At 35.8% G+C, this 15,921-nt stretch overlaps 1 protein-coding gene across 6 annotated transcripts in view; it reads right to left on the bottom strand.

Moving 5' to 3' along the window:
- LOC126299537 (talin-1) overlaps positions 1 to 15,921 on the bottom strand; it is a 267,085-nt gene that overhangs the window by 37,739 nt on the left and 213,425 nt on the right. For 4 of the 6 annotated variants that reach the window (XM_049991526.1, XM_049991527.1, XM_049991529.1 and 1 more), the window contains exons 35-42: positions 15,236 to 15,464; positions 12,780 to 12,904; positions 12,470 to 12,595; positions 7,830 to 7,946; positions 7,412 to 7,597; positions 5,561 to 5,783; positions 3,040 to 3,164; positions 1,291 to 1,416 (exon numbers count right to left, since the gene is read on the bottom strand). In XM_049991526.1, coding sequence (XP_049847483.1) covers positions 1,291 to 1,416; positions 3,040 to 3,164; positions 5,561 to 5,783; positions 7,412 to 7,597; positions 7,830 to 7,946; positions 12,470 to 12,595; positions 12,780 to 12,904; positions 15,236 to 15,464 — 1,257 coding nt within the window. Of the gene's footprint in view, positions 1 to 1,290; positions 1,417 to 3,039; positions 3,165 to 5,560; positions 5,784 to 7,411; positions 7,598 to 7,829; positions 10,652 to 12,469; positions 12,596 to 12,779; positions 12,905 to 15,235; positions 15,465 to 15,921 lie in introns of those variants that run through there. The other 2 variants (XM_049991530.1, XM_049991531.1) reach the window with 1 other exon arrangement.

Below are 15,921 nucleotides of genomic sequence, written 5' to 3'. Positions count from 1 at the left end.
CCAAGGGCAATCTTGACTATAGAGGTGCAAAGACCAATACTCAACACGCCATGTAAATCTTCCCAACCTAAGCAATTTGTATCCTCTCTATTAAGCACCAGCTCTTATGCAATTTCCTGCCTTTCCTCCTGCCCCCCTTTATCAAGTAGCTTCAACATCTCTTTGCCCTTTATTTCAGTTTTCTCATTTACATCTGTTGCACCAAATTTCTCTATCATTATGTCCCTCTCTCATCATTCTTCCACAATACTATGTCGCCCACCTCTTCAACATTTTTTCATTGTGTATGGATTTGCCAGTTTCTAGCTCAAACTTGCACAAACTTTTTCTTATGTATGGTTTCACCAGTTTCTTGTGCACACTTGCAGAAACTGTCTCCGCCATTTCATACCTATCTCTCTAGGTAACAACTAGCTCTTCTACTGACTCCCACTGACTACATATGTGATCACTACATGATCTAGTGAAACCATAACACCAGGAGAAAGAATGTGTGTGTGTGTGTGTGTGTGTGTGTGTGTGTAAGGAACTGAAAACGACCTGTATTTTGATAGCTGAACAACAACTGTAACTGCTTCATTGTGTCTTGTCTGCTGCTCATTTTTCCCCTGTTCAGTGGGTGGAGATTTGTTGTCATGCCACATTTTCACCTCATAGCCCAAAGTTTTCCTTACTGAAATTAAAGTACAAGCAGTAACACACAATATTAACTCTGCAACTGATAATATTGATCTTAAGCAACACTGATTGCCAACAGTGCAAGCACTAAAAGTCCAAACAGTAGCACTGTTTTAAACAGATTAGCTGTGTATTTGCGAGGGTGCAGGCTCCAATCTTCAACCAGACATCCTGATTAAGGTTCTATGTGGTTTTTCAAAAATCACTTCAGGCAAATGCTGGGATGGTTCCTACGGTAAGGCCACGGAAGACTACCTGTCCCATGTAAGTATGTAAATGCCCATATATGTGAACTGTGTTGTTTTTTATTTTTTAAATTACAATACTAAGACATTTCCAATAGCTCAGTAAAAGTGATCTATGGATGAATAAAGCTGTTGCTTCACCAATTGTTCTAATATTGCATACATTTTTCCAAATTTACATAAAAATAAGAGTATTTTAGGCATTGGGATAAAAATTTTAAATAAATTAATGTAACTATTCACTACATTCAAAAAGACCCATTCAATCAGCAAAATTTTAAAGGTGGAGCCAAATAAAGGCTTCAGGTTAACACAAAAAGTCTAAGACAGCTTCCATCCTACATATACACAGCTGAAAAAAACTCACTTTTCCTGTTTCAATTAGTTCCCGCTGGGCAGCTGAAGCTGCTTTCACTAGAGCAGAGTTTGCAGCAGCAATTGACTTTGCTGCCTCCAGTATCATCTCATCAAAGTTCAAGCTCTCGTCAGCTTCCTGTAAAATATAATGTTCAGTTCCACAAACATATTAAATCTTACGTGGTACTTCCTATTCATCAAATACATTTTGCAGGCAAAGAAATGTAAATAAAACACATTGGCAAAGAAATGAAAATTCTATGCAAATATGAAATACGTTTGTATCACAACTTATGCTGATAGACATGTGACAAATAATTGGATATTTATTTTTGTGAATTAAATATACAATCAAACTCATATGAATGCATACTGAAAACCTAAACAACAGCAGGTAAAAATTGAACATTGTTCTTAAATACAGAAAGCCATATTGCACACACATTCAGACTACAACAAGCTTTTAAAACTATTTGTTGTGTAAGTAACTGCTAGCCTTCAACATGCAGCCTGCCTAACAAAACCTAGTAGAGATACAGTGCTGGATTGTGTATTTGAATTATTTCAATACCTGTGGCTTTTATTAAACACAGTATTACATTTGAAGCCAAAGTCTGCAAGCAGGAAACACAAAACCCACTTTTAATGCTGACTACACAAATGTAAGTATGTACAGTGTAAAACATTGTCAATTTTGCCATCTAGCCTGTATAAAAATGCCACAACTAGCAAAAAATTTTAATGATATATCCACTGACAAATTATGTAACTGTGAAAGGAAAAGCCTCAAAGCAAACTGTTCTGAAATTGCACTGTAAAGCAATATATTGTAGGCAGGCACAAAAGTAATGCTGAAATAGATACTAAACGAAAAAGAAAGTTGTTATGTGGAAGTGCTACAGCACCATGGTAAACAAGTAAATAAGAAACTCACATAGAGTGGAGAGAAAAGAAACACATCAATTGGGCAACAAAAATGCGAAAACAGAGCACTGAAAATGTTGTATTTTTAAAATAAAGCTACAGTTTACACTGAAAACAATGAAAGAGCAGGTTAGTAATTAGCTACATAAACAGTTTAATTTAAACTTACATTACATTTTGTCTTGAGCAGTCACTGACAGACAACTTTTGCGTGCACAATGAATTATTTTCTATGCTTTAAATGGCTCTTACATGCATTATTAATAATTAAAAACAAAATATTCACATAGAATTCAGCAACAGCAGGGAAAAGGTTTCTACAATAGAAATCAAGCAAATGAATCTCAAATGCTAAAACTAACCACCTTCAGTGAAATTTCCTGTTTCCTAAGTCATATTTCCACTTCAACCACTGAAAGCTATTCAGAAATTTATGAGATGAAACAGTATTAAAATGATTATTACTTGTGTGCAAATTGATAAGTAATCACAGATTTCCAGGATGCACAAAGCATTTGTTAGGAGAAAGTACAGTAGAGAGAACAGAAGCAATGACAGCCACGCTAAACTAAGTTTCAGAGGAGAAGCTAATCCCTTCCTTCACCGACTGGCAGCCAAGCAGAAAGATTTTCTGTGCATGTGTCTGAAGATGCTGCTGGACCCCCCTCTGTAATAATATGTTTGATTCCTGGGTGATAATCTGATATTACAACCAAGAATATCAAACATATCTCACAGCGGTGGGGCTCATGGTGAAGTAGTCTCCGGCCCATCACGAAAAACAGCAAGTGAATGAGACAGTTATGTTAGCAGAAATTGTAGAAAGAAAATTCACCTTAACAGATTTCCTGGGTCTAAGGCTAGCCAGTTTTTTGGCAGCAGCATCAATTGAAGCTGCAGCACCTAGGAGTTCATTTTCAGCAATCACAGTTGGATCATCTGGATCCACCCACTCCGTACCTGAAACGATATGATATTTATTTTACAATATCCTGAATATCAAGACAGTAGTCTCATAATGTGTGTTTTAAATAGTAGTACAATTAATTGTTTTCATATTTTATATGATTATTCTCCCAACTGATGAAACAGACTGCATTATTTCTAAAGTCACAGTAATAAACAGACTATAGCATGCCTCAGAGAAACAATATCATTTACTGCTTCAATATCAGCACACTTGTACCACTTTTTGCCATTTTCATTATGTCTGCAGATGTCTGCTGCAGTTCACTAATGTCTTTTGCATGATCTTCTCAAGTTTCATAGTAAAAAGAAAAATTTTTCTAGTGTTCTTACTTCATAACTTTATACCATTTGAGGTCACACACTTGTACAATAATAATAACAATAATAATAATAACAACAACAACAATTATCCAGAAATTATGTTTTGCACACTGCAAAAGGTATGTAATACGAAAGTCAAGTGCACATGTGATATATTCAGGATGTTGTATGCATGCGACAGTTGACACTTCCTGAAAACTCTTAGCATTGTTTAGAGTCTCAGATTTATTTTCTTGTCAACTTTGAAGTCTGATGTAAGAAAGTGTTCCAAAGGAAAGATTGTAGCAGTGATCAAATTTTACCAGCAACTCAGTCTAATATATGGGTCAGATGTTATGAGCAAGCAAATGGTGCATGGCCAGGGTAGGCAAATTTCTGAAGGTCACCAAAAGTTCACGGTGAAGAGTGCTTTGAGCAGCATATTATAAATAAACATCAATTTTTAATTACAGAACTCCACAGTAATTCCCTGCAGATACCTCGGTACATGTTGCACAAAGCTGTTATCAAGTACTTGCTATTACACAAGTTGTGTAATAGGTGCATGTCTGACAACCTAATACTTAAAAATATAAAACAAAATGCAGGCAAGCATGATTCACATTTGTGGCCATATTGTAGTGATGTTGATAAAATCTTGGACATGACTGTCACAGACAATCAATTGTGCATTGCTCACTTCCTTCCAGAAATCAAGTCAACACCTGAACATCACAGTGATTCTTCATGCAATACCAAATTAAAGCCCGATGCCACAGAAGTTGATGTGAAATGGGTTTTGCTCACTGACTTCCTGCATTGAGGTGAAGAGATGAACTAACCATCACTAAAAAAGACTGCAGTAACTCAAATGAACCATCCACAACCAGAGGCAAAGAATTTCAGTGCAGACAGCATGCTGTACGAATTTCACTGGAAGTAATTTGAACATCCCATCTGTAGTTATGCATAATGTCAGAGCTAAGTATATTTGAACATGGACAAATTTTTGGTGCTTGTGTGTTGGGTGCTTCCATAATGAAGACAACAGGCGTGTTTGGCATTTCAAGAGGCACTGTACCAAATATTTATAGCACATATAGGGAAATTGAAAAAAACATCATCTATTAAGTCACAATGTGGATGAGTGTATACTGAGTGATCATGACCAACAGTCACAGAAGAGGATTGTATCGAAAAATAAAAGGACAACAGCAGCAAAAGCCCTGCAGAACTGAATGTCACACACGTAAACCATGTCAGTGTCAAAATAACATGAAGGGAGCTCCATAAGCTGCGAACAGCAGGTCAAGCTGGGGCCCTCTCAGGTACATGGCTGCCAAGGAGGGGAAGGAAGCCAGCGTACACTCCGTGTGCATACCAGGGTGGGGGTGGGGGATCATTCCGGATGTGGAAAGGGTGCTTCCGGATGTCATGAAGAGTACAGGGCACAGCCAACTGCAGGAGGTGTCCCATGTCGGTACCAATGACGTGTGTCACATTGCATCGGAGGAGTGACAGCATGACATTAGATGGTTGCCTGATGCAGTATATTTTGTGTGAAATAGAAGGGTGTGATAATTTTATAGCCTGCAAAACATGTAAGAGATGAACTACTGAATACAATAGTGCAGTGTTTCATTTTAAACCTTTTCTTTTAAAGTTTATTGTGTCATTGCAAGAATGAGTGAGTGGGACCTGAACTTAGTCTGTACATATTACAAACACATGTAATACATTTCCAGTTTCTTCTACACTTGTAAATAAGGGGAAAAGCAGAGGAGATGGCACTAACAACATCAACCAAAACATTATGTAGATAAAGGGCAGAAATAAAATGTGCTACAAAGACAGCAGAAAATGGAGATCTTTTCATGAGAGGGATTTCTTAAAACAGCACATTGGTTAGCAATGACTGTGACTGTATAATTAGTAATTAGCAATAAGTTAGTTGACAAAGGAAACATAGTTTAAGGATTGTCCTCTCATCCAACACAATACAAAGTTCCCCCCCCCCCCCCCCCCTTGCAACTGGTTTACCACCACCACCATTCGTAAACATGTGAAATACTGCTTTCTAAACTGACCTTTCAGTAACTCAGCTGCAGCAACCAATTCAGCCACACACTGAGCTATCCTCCGAGAAATTGGCGGCAGACCTGTGCGTGCTGCCTCTTGTGCACCAGCTCCTGGTCGACTGGCAATGTGTAGAATAGTCTGCAGCAACTCGCGGTACTGGACTGCCACATCATGTCCAGCACGTATTGTGCGTGACCTGAGTTCGGCTGTTTCTGCCGCATTTGCTGTTGCCTGAATTAAATAAATTACGTATTATGTGACTTATTTCTACTGATAGTAATATAGCTGCATCATTAGACAACAAAGTACAATTGATTTAAAACTAAACCACAAAATATCTAGTCTGTATACCCATTTTTATTAGACAGATGTACAATTAATGTGACCAAATAAGCTTCATGAATTTGATTATAAATAATTTCACAAAAGTTAACACAGTTTAATGAACAAAAAGAACATTTTGCAGGTGAGAGTTGAGATAGTTGAGGTTAAAGATTGAAAACAGCCTAATTTTATTTAAGTATCTGTTTGGGAAGAAAACACCTGTTTCCAGGAAACATATGGCATGTTAAGGGTCTGGCTGCACAACACAATGATATTTTGATTGTAATATTTTTAATCAGTACAGAGATAAAAAACTAAAAACTTGGATATGGGTGAAGAAGACATTGAACCACCTCATGGCCTGTCAAGAAACCAGGCACTAACATTACACATCTGCATTCATATTTACATGCCACACGCCTTGTGTTGTGTGCAGCAGAGGGCATCTTTACACTGTCTTTTAATTCTACTCACTGAGGGTGCATGGGAAAACAATTGCTTGTACAGTGCTTTACCACCTTTATTTTTACACTATGGACTGTGTGATGTAGCAAGCTATGTCAAATTCTTAGAAATTTCTATTAAAAAAAAGTTCTCTAAAATTTAAGACCAGCATTTCATGTGCTGTGTGAACCTTTTCTAGCAGGGTAGAACACTGAAACTAGCTTTAATAAATTCAAGTTAATATGGGTCCCCAGATAAGCATTCAATACTCAAGGATGGGTTGGTTGCATATGTATCTAGTAAGCTACTGCTTTTGTGGAAGAAACAATCTTCTCAACAGTAATCTGTCTTGCTTTCAGCTTTAAAGGTTTCGCATCTCATGAGTACTATTACAAATGAAAAAGTAATGAAACATGGACTGATTTTCAATCCTTTGTGACATTTGCAGGTTTCTTTTGGATTCTCTGTTACAAATGGTGCAATGTTACAACAAAGATAACTGAAACTACCACTGCTAGTGGGTTTTAATTGCCTAATAAAAATTCAAAAATACTGTCGACAAATAAAGAGTTTTTAGTAGAACTCAAAAAGTAAGTTATAGCCTTGGCAGTTAACTGATGTGAAAGTGCTTCAGTTCATAATATTACGAGTGAAGTCTGGAGCCATTACAAGAGAGACAAATTGATCCTCCACAGATAGTGTTGAATAAAGCATATAGTTTAGAGGAAAATTTCTGTCTCAGATTTTAACATCAAACTCTCTGACTGTTCAAAGGACTAAGCACTATGGGTCTTAACATCTGAGGTCATCAGTCCCCTAGACTTAGAACTACTTAAACCTAACTAATCTAAGGACATCACACACATCCCTGCCCAAGGCAGGATTGGAACCTGCGACTGTAGCAGCAGCGCAATTCCGGACTAAAGCGCCTGGAACTGCTCGCCACAGCGGCTGGCTCTCTGACTATTGATTTAAAATAATAGTAGTAGTAGTAGTAGTAGTAGTAGTAGTAGTAGTAGTAGTAGTAACAACAACAACAAAGTAACTGGAACACTCACAAGCGAGAGGTGGGTAGATTAGCATTTCCATACCTTGCAGATTGTGAGCATATCTGAAATGGCTTTACGGCCAACATTAGCAGCTACAATGATGTCATCCTGCTTGCAGCTATTGCCAGCAGCTACAGCTTTTGCTGTGGCAACTGTAATCGATTTTGTACAACGGACTAAATCCTCTGGAGTTGCTGAAGTCTTTGGCTGGTCAGGAGAATTAAGAGCCTGTGCAAATAATGAGGATAACTTACAATGAAGCTTAGATGAGAAAGTAAACAGTTACAAATGTTGAGTTGGCAGAGTCATCACTACATTCATGTAATTATAAATGTATATTATATATTGTGTGCTACAAGGCAACTGTGATGTTTGGCCAAGAAACAAAGCCTTTATACAAACTATAAAAAATGATGTGAAGCGTAATGCTGAAGAGTGAATGCTACATTGCAAGACATACTCTTATCTCTTGCGCTATGGCCTGTATAGTTGACTCCAATGCTCGGGTGCCCCGTGTATGTTCATCTTCAACTGCTTTAACCGTCTTCAGTAAAGATGTCACATTCGTCACCATCACCTATAAAAGAAAAAGTGAGTCAGGTTAACACCCAAGACTTATAAACAAGAATAAATCTAAGCTTGGGTTACAAGAACAGAATGTTAAGAAACTCTGACACCTACAAATAAATACAGGCAACACTTATCAACACAACAGATTATATGTTACTTAACAGTTAATATTCTACAGCATACACAATACCACAAAGTCTTTGGTTAGCCATGCATTCCTTCTCCGTCAGGCTGGAGTAACACACAAAACACATCACCAAATTTCGTTAAAAATACAATGGCATGCTGCATGTTCAGTAATGAAGTAAATTGATTACCTACCATTTAAAAATTAAAAATTTTGATTTTTAAGTGTAACAAAACATCCACTGCATACCATTATTTCAGTTTTTATGCTTGTAAATACCACAAACAAGTCATTATCTTTGTGCAAGTGACACTGTCCTCTTCACACTTCAATAGGAAACATCATATACCTCAAATTTATCAAGTACTTCTAGAAAAAAATAAACAGACAACACTTTTGGAATTGTGAATTGAGAAAGTCTATATATTTTGACTGATCCATATATCACAATATGGAATATATCTCCTGTTGATTGCAAGCAACAACATAACATTAATTGAAGGCAGTACATTGTGAATAGTGCACAACAGTACAAAATTCAAGATATAATAGAATTTTAATAAAATTTTGACAATTATAATCACTCACAAATCACCTACGTTTACAAATTTGCTGCTATGTACAAAAGTCAGCACAAGTACTAACTGTTATTTAATGTTTGGTATTGTGTATCATTTTCCTCTAACAAAATGATTACTGTCATCCCCACAGAGAGATTGATGTCACATAAATGCCTTTCACCAAATTAAAAACAAACAAACAAACAAACAAAAGATAATGATTACATATGTCATCTTGTCAACAAAACTGTTTAACTGGACGAATAGCCCGTTCCTGCAAACTATTTTTTCATTAAAACACCATGTAAAACTCAATACCATGCACATTAATTTTGTTATTGAGCACTTGATTTTAATATATAAATCAAACTAAAAGAAAAACCGAACAAGCAAGCACCAGGCTTTAATCATTTTGGCACACCAGGTAGATTAATTTTATATAATGTTTAGCAGTGAAAGGTGACATGACAGCAACTCTAGTGGTCTACAAAATATTTTAAGTTCCTTTAATTTTCTCACTTAAGTATATGCAATCACACTAAATCTTGTGCCATGCATATCAGGTAATGGTCAGACTAATGATACAGCAATGGGGCATGTACAATTTGCACAGTGATTTAATTTATATAAAATGTAAATTTCCAACATAGGAGATATATCACTTGAAATAGCAAAATAACAACCAAGATAAATAAATTTCATACATAAACGGACTGACATTTTTGTAGGAGATAATTTACTCCACATAAAACTGAAGCATGTATCACTGTGTGACAGGTCACATTAACCTATTACTAATATAAATTTAGCTCCAAGAGTACACTTTTATGAGGCCTATCTGTTTATATTTCTTCCTTTTCTTTCTTTTTTTCTTGGTAATAAAACTGCATGGACTTCAATCTGCAATAATCTACTTGCTTCTAGATACATGTGCAGGTAAGGTTTGAATTTTGTACTTTCAGCTACTATGAGAGGGGAAAAAAATTACACTATGAACAATTCTCATTGCCCTAATACTGGACAACAGGCACATGTACCACTTCAGATGAGAGTGTCAGTTTTCAAAGTTGGTTTTCATACACTATTCCAAGAGATCCCTGACAAGTCAGAGTGTAACATTGTTCATCTCTGCTGCAGTACTATGTGGTTCACAGAAGCACAAGTTTTAGCACATATGTTCTGTGGCTTTGGATGGTCACATTCTTAAATTGACAAAAAATTACATTCAGTGACTGAAGAACTGTCACAGTAATTCACAATTCATTAAACTGCAAACATATCATCTAGTTTTATCAGTCATCTTTGGGTAGAGATGCTGCAGGTTATTGTTTACCTTCGTTCATAAAGTATCTGTCTTACTAACATAATTAAGAAATTAACACCATTTGTCAGATATTTTACCATGGAGGTGAACAATATATTTATTGTAACAAATAACTATTATCAGCAAAATTAACAAAATTTTAATCTCATATCTCTTAAAAATGTTACACATGAACAAAGTTCTTTCTTAAGAAGTGGGATGTGTATCAAAATCAACCATGAAAAAATAAAAATGGGGAAAAGTGTACACAATAGACTGCATAACCAATCATGTCAACAATAGTAAAAAATACATTTTTTCATCTACAGCCACACACTGAATAGTGTCATACTTTCCCAAAAGGCAACAGATCATTTATGGCATTTTAGCAGACAACTCTGATATATTTTCCAATAAAAAGTTCTGAAACTGGTAACTGTGTTTATTTTGATTTTCTAATATGACATTTATGAGATGTGGCTGCTATTTAAATCAAGTTTAAATAAGAAAAAATAAATATATTTGAAATATCAAAATGAACATTTAAGTCACAATGTGATTCTGGTCTCCAAGAAAATCTCTGCAACCAAAAGTTTTTAAGCAGCTACTAATTGTACTAAATCAGTGGTGGGGGTCTCTGACTGATGCAGATTCTCGACGCTAAGCAGGCGGATTAGTTCCTCTTCTTGATCAGACACGAGCCAATCCGTGTCCGAATCCACCTGCCGGATCAACAAAACATAAAATATGCATCCTCTTTTTTTCTTTTTTTTTTGCACAAAAGGTGTCCACACTAACGTCTGTACTACTGAGAATTGCAAAAGGATCAGAGAAAAATATGGTGACATTCAAGTACTGTAATGCCAATTAATTTGCACACAATTTCTTCAAACGGGTGACAGAATGCAAGTGCTCCATCTACTTGTGATGTTCTTGATATAGCATGTGGTATATGAACACAAGTAAATATGAATTTAGGGAAACAAAGATATATTTTGTGATAAATGTTAGCTAGCAGAAACATAATCAGCTAACTATTTACACACAGAGCAAAGGACAGTCTTTTTACAAAAACACACAGTTGTAAGTTCTTCCTCATAGACGAATTGGCAGCAATTAGAAAAGATCTGACAAAACCACAATAGGTCACATTTGACAAGTTGCCACAGACCATTTACAAATCATGTCTATGGTGAACATCTGTGCTGCTCATACTACAGTAAAATACAATCCCTGAACACTCAGAGTAAAGCTGACTGTAATTCTGTTGTTTGGAAACAGAAAAAATCACTGAGTGCAGTTTAAGTGAACATTTACCAAAAGAACATTGAGGCAAACTCTCTAGCTAAAGCACAAATCAATAATTTATAAAGAAGAACAAAAAATTCAAAGCCTTAATTTTCGACTGAAGGCATCAATCTATAATTGACAATGTTATAAGTCAGTAACTCTGTGCCAGAAGAACAGACAGTGATATTTAGACTAACTCTCAAAATAAAATGACTACAATTCAAACATGATGATTTTATCAAATTATTAAAGTTTTCCTATCAGTCATTTCAGGAAAGAAAATGTACAAATTCTTAATTTACTGTCCTTAAGAAACCTAAATTCTAATATAGGGTAGTTCCGTAAAAATAGTAAGTTTCAAAGATTATAACTTCTTTTATTTCACAGTTCATACCATATGATTTCTCACTGTTACTCAGTACAAAATGACAATACAATATCATTACCACATTTCTTGCATTAACATTATATGCCTCTTAATGTGTTGTATGGCTCCCTTCACCTTTGGTTTCTACTATGGTATTTGTTTGCAACATTTCCTTGTATTAAACCCCTCACTATATTCCTGCTATCTACAGAAGAAGGAAGTCACAGGTTTGAAACACTGAGGTTCTCAGTTTACATCAATGTGTATTCATTACGAAGACCATTACCCCACTTTCTTTCATGGGGCAGCATTCCTCCAACCTCTCTTCATATTTATGTTTTTCATGATGTACAATTTTTTTTTCTTATGAACAGAACAAACACACAGTATAAATACCACACATTTTAACTGGATTTAATCCTGAATTTCTATTTGGGCATTTCTACAACAAAAAAATGCTCTTTGTTACTATACCGAAAAATTAAATTCTAAATACTATTACACACACACACACACACACACACACACACACACACACACACACACACACAGAGAGAGAGAGAGAGAGAGAGAGAGAGAGAGAGAGAGAGAGAGAGAAGAATATGGTTATGGTAGAGTGGTAGAGGCATTCTGCATCTGGCTGCTCATAAATGATGGAACTTCACTGCTGTCAGTATTTTTTTTTTTTTTTTTAAAGGGCATTCTTTGAAGATGTAAAAGTTCTGTATTAGATTAGCTACACATTAAACAGTTCTTACAATTTTTACTGACATATATTCTCATGAAACATAGCAGAGACAACAGCATATCTGAACAGCTTAATAATAATAATGTTTCCCCTTTCTCAGTTTCATGAGAGAGTAGCTAGTTATCAATAACATACCTTGGCTGATTCCTTCAGGTGATTCATGGATGGATCATTGATGCTCTTCCCTGATGCAGCCTTTGTAGCCTGTATCAGATCACCAAGAGCTGATGCAACATCTTTTACAGCATTAATTAGCATTACCTACAGAAAAAAGTGGGATTACAAATAGTAAACTTGATGTGCACCACTAAATGTAAAATATTCTTTCTAAAAATTTTATCTGAAATAGTAGCTCTCTGAAAACTACCACAAACTTGCATATGTAAGTGATCTACTCTGATTTTTCAGTTAAATATTGCTACAAATTTTAAAATAATCTTTTCACCTGAGCTTCTGGGTTATTGGATCCAAGAGAGGCTGCACCGAGTTTCACAACTTCTGACAGCTGTACAATTGTTGCAACAGCATTCTGAGCAGCAACAGCTAACTGCTCTTGAGAGGATGCTGCACCTAAAATGACAGAGTAACTACGTATTATTTAAAATGTGTAACTGATCAATTTGTATCCATTTAAACGTTAAAGAGACGTCAATGACTTGTCATCCTGGTAGACCTGAGCTAGTACACACAATGTAACATAGGTAAAAATATTAAAAATGTTCAAAAACATGTGCAGATGTGTGTACTTTCCTGATATTTACAAACTATCCCCTCTGTTGCCAACTCAACATGACTAGTAACCATCCTTTCCCTTCTCACTTTACTGTTATTCAATTTCTGCAAGTCATTTTTGACAGTTCTGCACTGTTGTTTAGCGAAAAAAATAAAATCTTATCAAGAATTGGACCACATTTGTGACTGGTTTCAGGACTTCCTTGCAGATAGAACACAACACATTGCTTTTAACGGAACAAAACTGACAAATGTAAAAAGTTCTAGGGGACTGATGACCTCAGATGTTACGTCCAATAGTGCTCCGAGCCATTTGAACAGATGTAAAGATAATTTTAGAAGTACCTTGAGGAAGTGGGCTACAACTGTTAATGCTTACAATACATTCCAATGAACTTGTGTATAACGTCAGAAGTTCCATGAGGCTGTTTGCAGATGATGAAGTTATCCGTAAGAAGGCAGCAATGATAGATGAGTCTACCTAGTGAATTGCAAAGAAGACCTGCAGAAGAGTGATGATTCAGGCTATGTCTGGCAGTTGTCCCGGAATATAAATGAAAAATGTACTTGCACATAAATGAGGGAAGAAATTTGCTACTGTATGATTATAATATTGGCAACAAATCACTGGAAAAATTAACTACTATAAAATACCTAGGCATAATCATCCAGAGCAACTAGAGCAGAAGGACCACATAAAACAAATTATGGGAAAAGCAAATGCAAAGCTGCGATTCACTGGAAGAATGTTCAGGAAAAATTACTAATCCATGAAAAAAGTGGCTTACAAAACACTTGTTCGACCAATTCTTGACTACTGCTCATCAGTCTACGACCCTTACCAGGAAGGATTAACATGGGAGCTAGACAAGATACAACAAAGAGTGGTACACTTCTTCATATGATCATTTAGTCAGTGTGACAGCATTATGGGTATGCTCAACAAACTCTAGTTGCAGACACTACAATTGTGTCAGTACCACCATACTGTTAGATAAACTAAGGAAGCACGGGATGGGGTAACTAGATACTCTTAATTATTTAGTATACCACAGTACACGAACCCAACAAATGAATAATATTTCTAAACATATTATTTAAAATGTCCTCAGTTGCTCTATGTTTATTGGTACTGAATATACTGTAATTATTCTTTGCATATGAAAAAATAACTAATTCTCAATGTACATTAAGTGGAAAATCATTAGCATCATCATGAGAAACAACGGAAAACCCAACATTCAAACTTGTAGAACTCCAATCAATCATTCCCCCAACCCCTCGAAAAAATTTGGAAATAAGTACCCTCCAACTACTGGTGCATTTTGGAGGACAAGTGTCTGCATTATTATTATTATTATTATTATTATTATTATTATTATTAAGAATTACACAAGCGACCTATTAGCTACACAATTAGGGTCATAAAAGTAAAGTTTTGTATCAAATTGTGGTTATTTACACAGCTGAATGCTTTGGATAGGTCACAGAAAATATCACTTGTTGCTGTTTTACAACGCCATCCTTGTAAAAGCTGATGCGTGAATGTACATTTGGCATTACTAATTGCAAAAACCATCTGAAATTAAAATTTCAGAGTACACATACATAACTTTCTCGAAAATTCTAGAAAATTATGTCAACATTAAAATAACTTAGTAATTATTAACCTCACTACTAACACCTTTGTGATAAAGGGTATAACAAATGCATATTATAATTCCTCTGTAAAAGTGCTTATATATTTCAGAGAGGGTGATACTTGTAACTTGAAATATTTGTTTTTAGTTAAATGGTTTGTGGCAGACATAGTATTTATCTCTCTCTCTCTCTCTCTCTCTCTCTCTCTCTCTCTCTCTCTCTCTGTGTGTGTGTGTGTGTGTGTGTGTGTGTGTGTGTGTGTGTGTGTGTGTGTGTGTGTGTGTTTTTTGGGGGGAGGGGGCGGGGTGCACACAAAACACATATGCTTGACTTCATACTCTGCTCACATCATCCATTAAATTTTTACACTCTGAATCTATTTACTTATTTATTTTAATCTCACAAGTGCTGACAACGATCTTACAATTCATCAGCAATGCTATCAGTCCTTGATATGATAGCATTTTCAAAGTTCACAAAAAACAGCAAGTTATAACATGTTAGAGAATGTCATACTCAATAACCAACCTGCAACAAGTGTTTTTGTGTCTTCAACCAAAGCTTTTGCAGTCTTGAGTATGTTCTCACGGTGGTCAGAGAATGATTCATCTTCATTGTCAGCATGCAATGTACCAGCAGTGGCAAACATAATAGTTGTATCAAGATCACCAATGATCCCAGAAACTGTGCTGGCAGCATTGATACAAGCCTGGGTGCCTCGAGAACCAGCCTGAAGTGCTGCCAGAACGGCAGACACCTGTAACACACGCAAGTAATAATATGTACAATTTTCATGGTTCTCATTAGCAATTTCTCCCTCCAAGAACTGTCTGCTTTACACTGGTCTACAATTTTCATTATATGAAATGAAGCTATCTGGACTTGCAGATGAGACCTGTGGCCTTTTTAGTGGATTAGATTATGAAAGTCAGTGTCTCGGTCTCGTTTTACTTTATTAAAAGCCATGAACAGATTTAAAACTGTGAAAATATAAACAAAACAAACAAGAAGATGGACTTCTTAAATGTGTGAATAGTGAGAACAACTTATCTAATGATTACAAGTAGAAGAACAACAGCACAGAGTGCATATTAATGATAAAGTAAAAATTACAATGATGTACATGCATTGACTAAGTGCCTATGTGTCACTGCTGTAACATTTACGTTACTTGTTCACTTTATTCACACACTGAATAAGCCTTTTGTCTTGTT

This window comes from Schistocerca gregaria, chromosome X (genome assembly GCF_023897955.1).
Source record: "Schistocerca gregaria isolate iqSchGreg1 chromosome X, iqSchGreg1.2, whole genome shotgun sequence".
NCBI lineage: Eukaryota > Metazoa > Arthropoda > Insecta > Orthoptera > Acrididae > Schistocerca > Schistocerca gregaria.
Note: the sequence above shows the minus strand (reverse complement) of the source record. Positions and strands in the feature narration are given on the sequence as shown.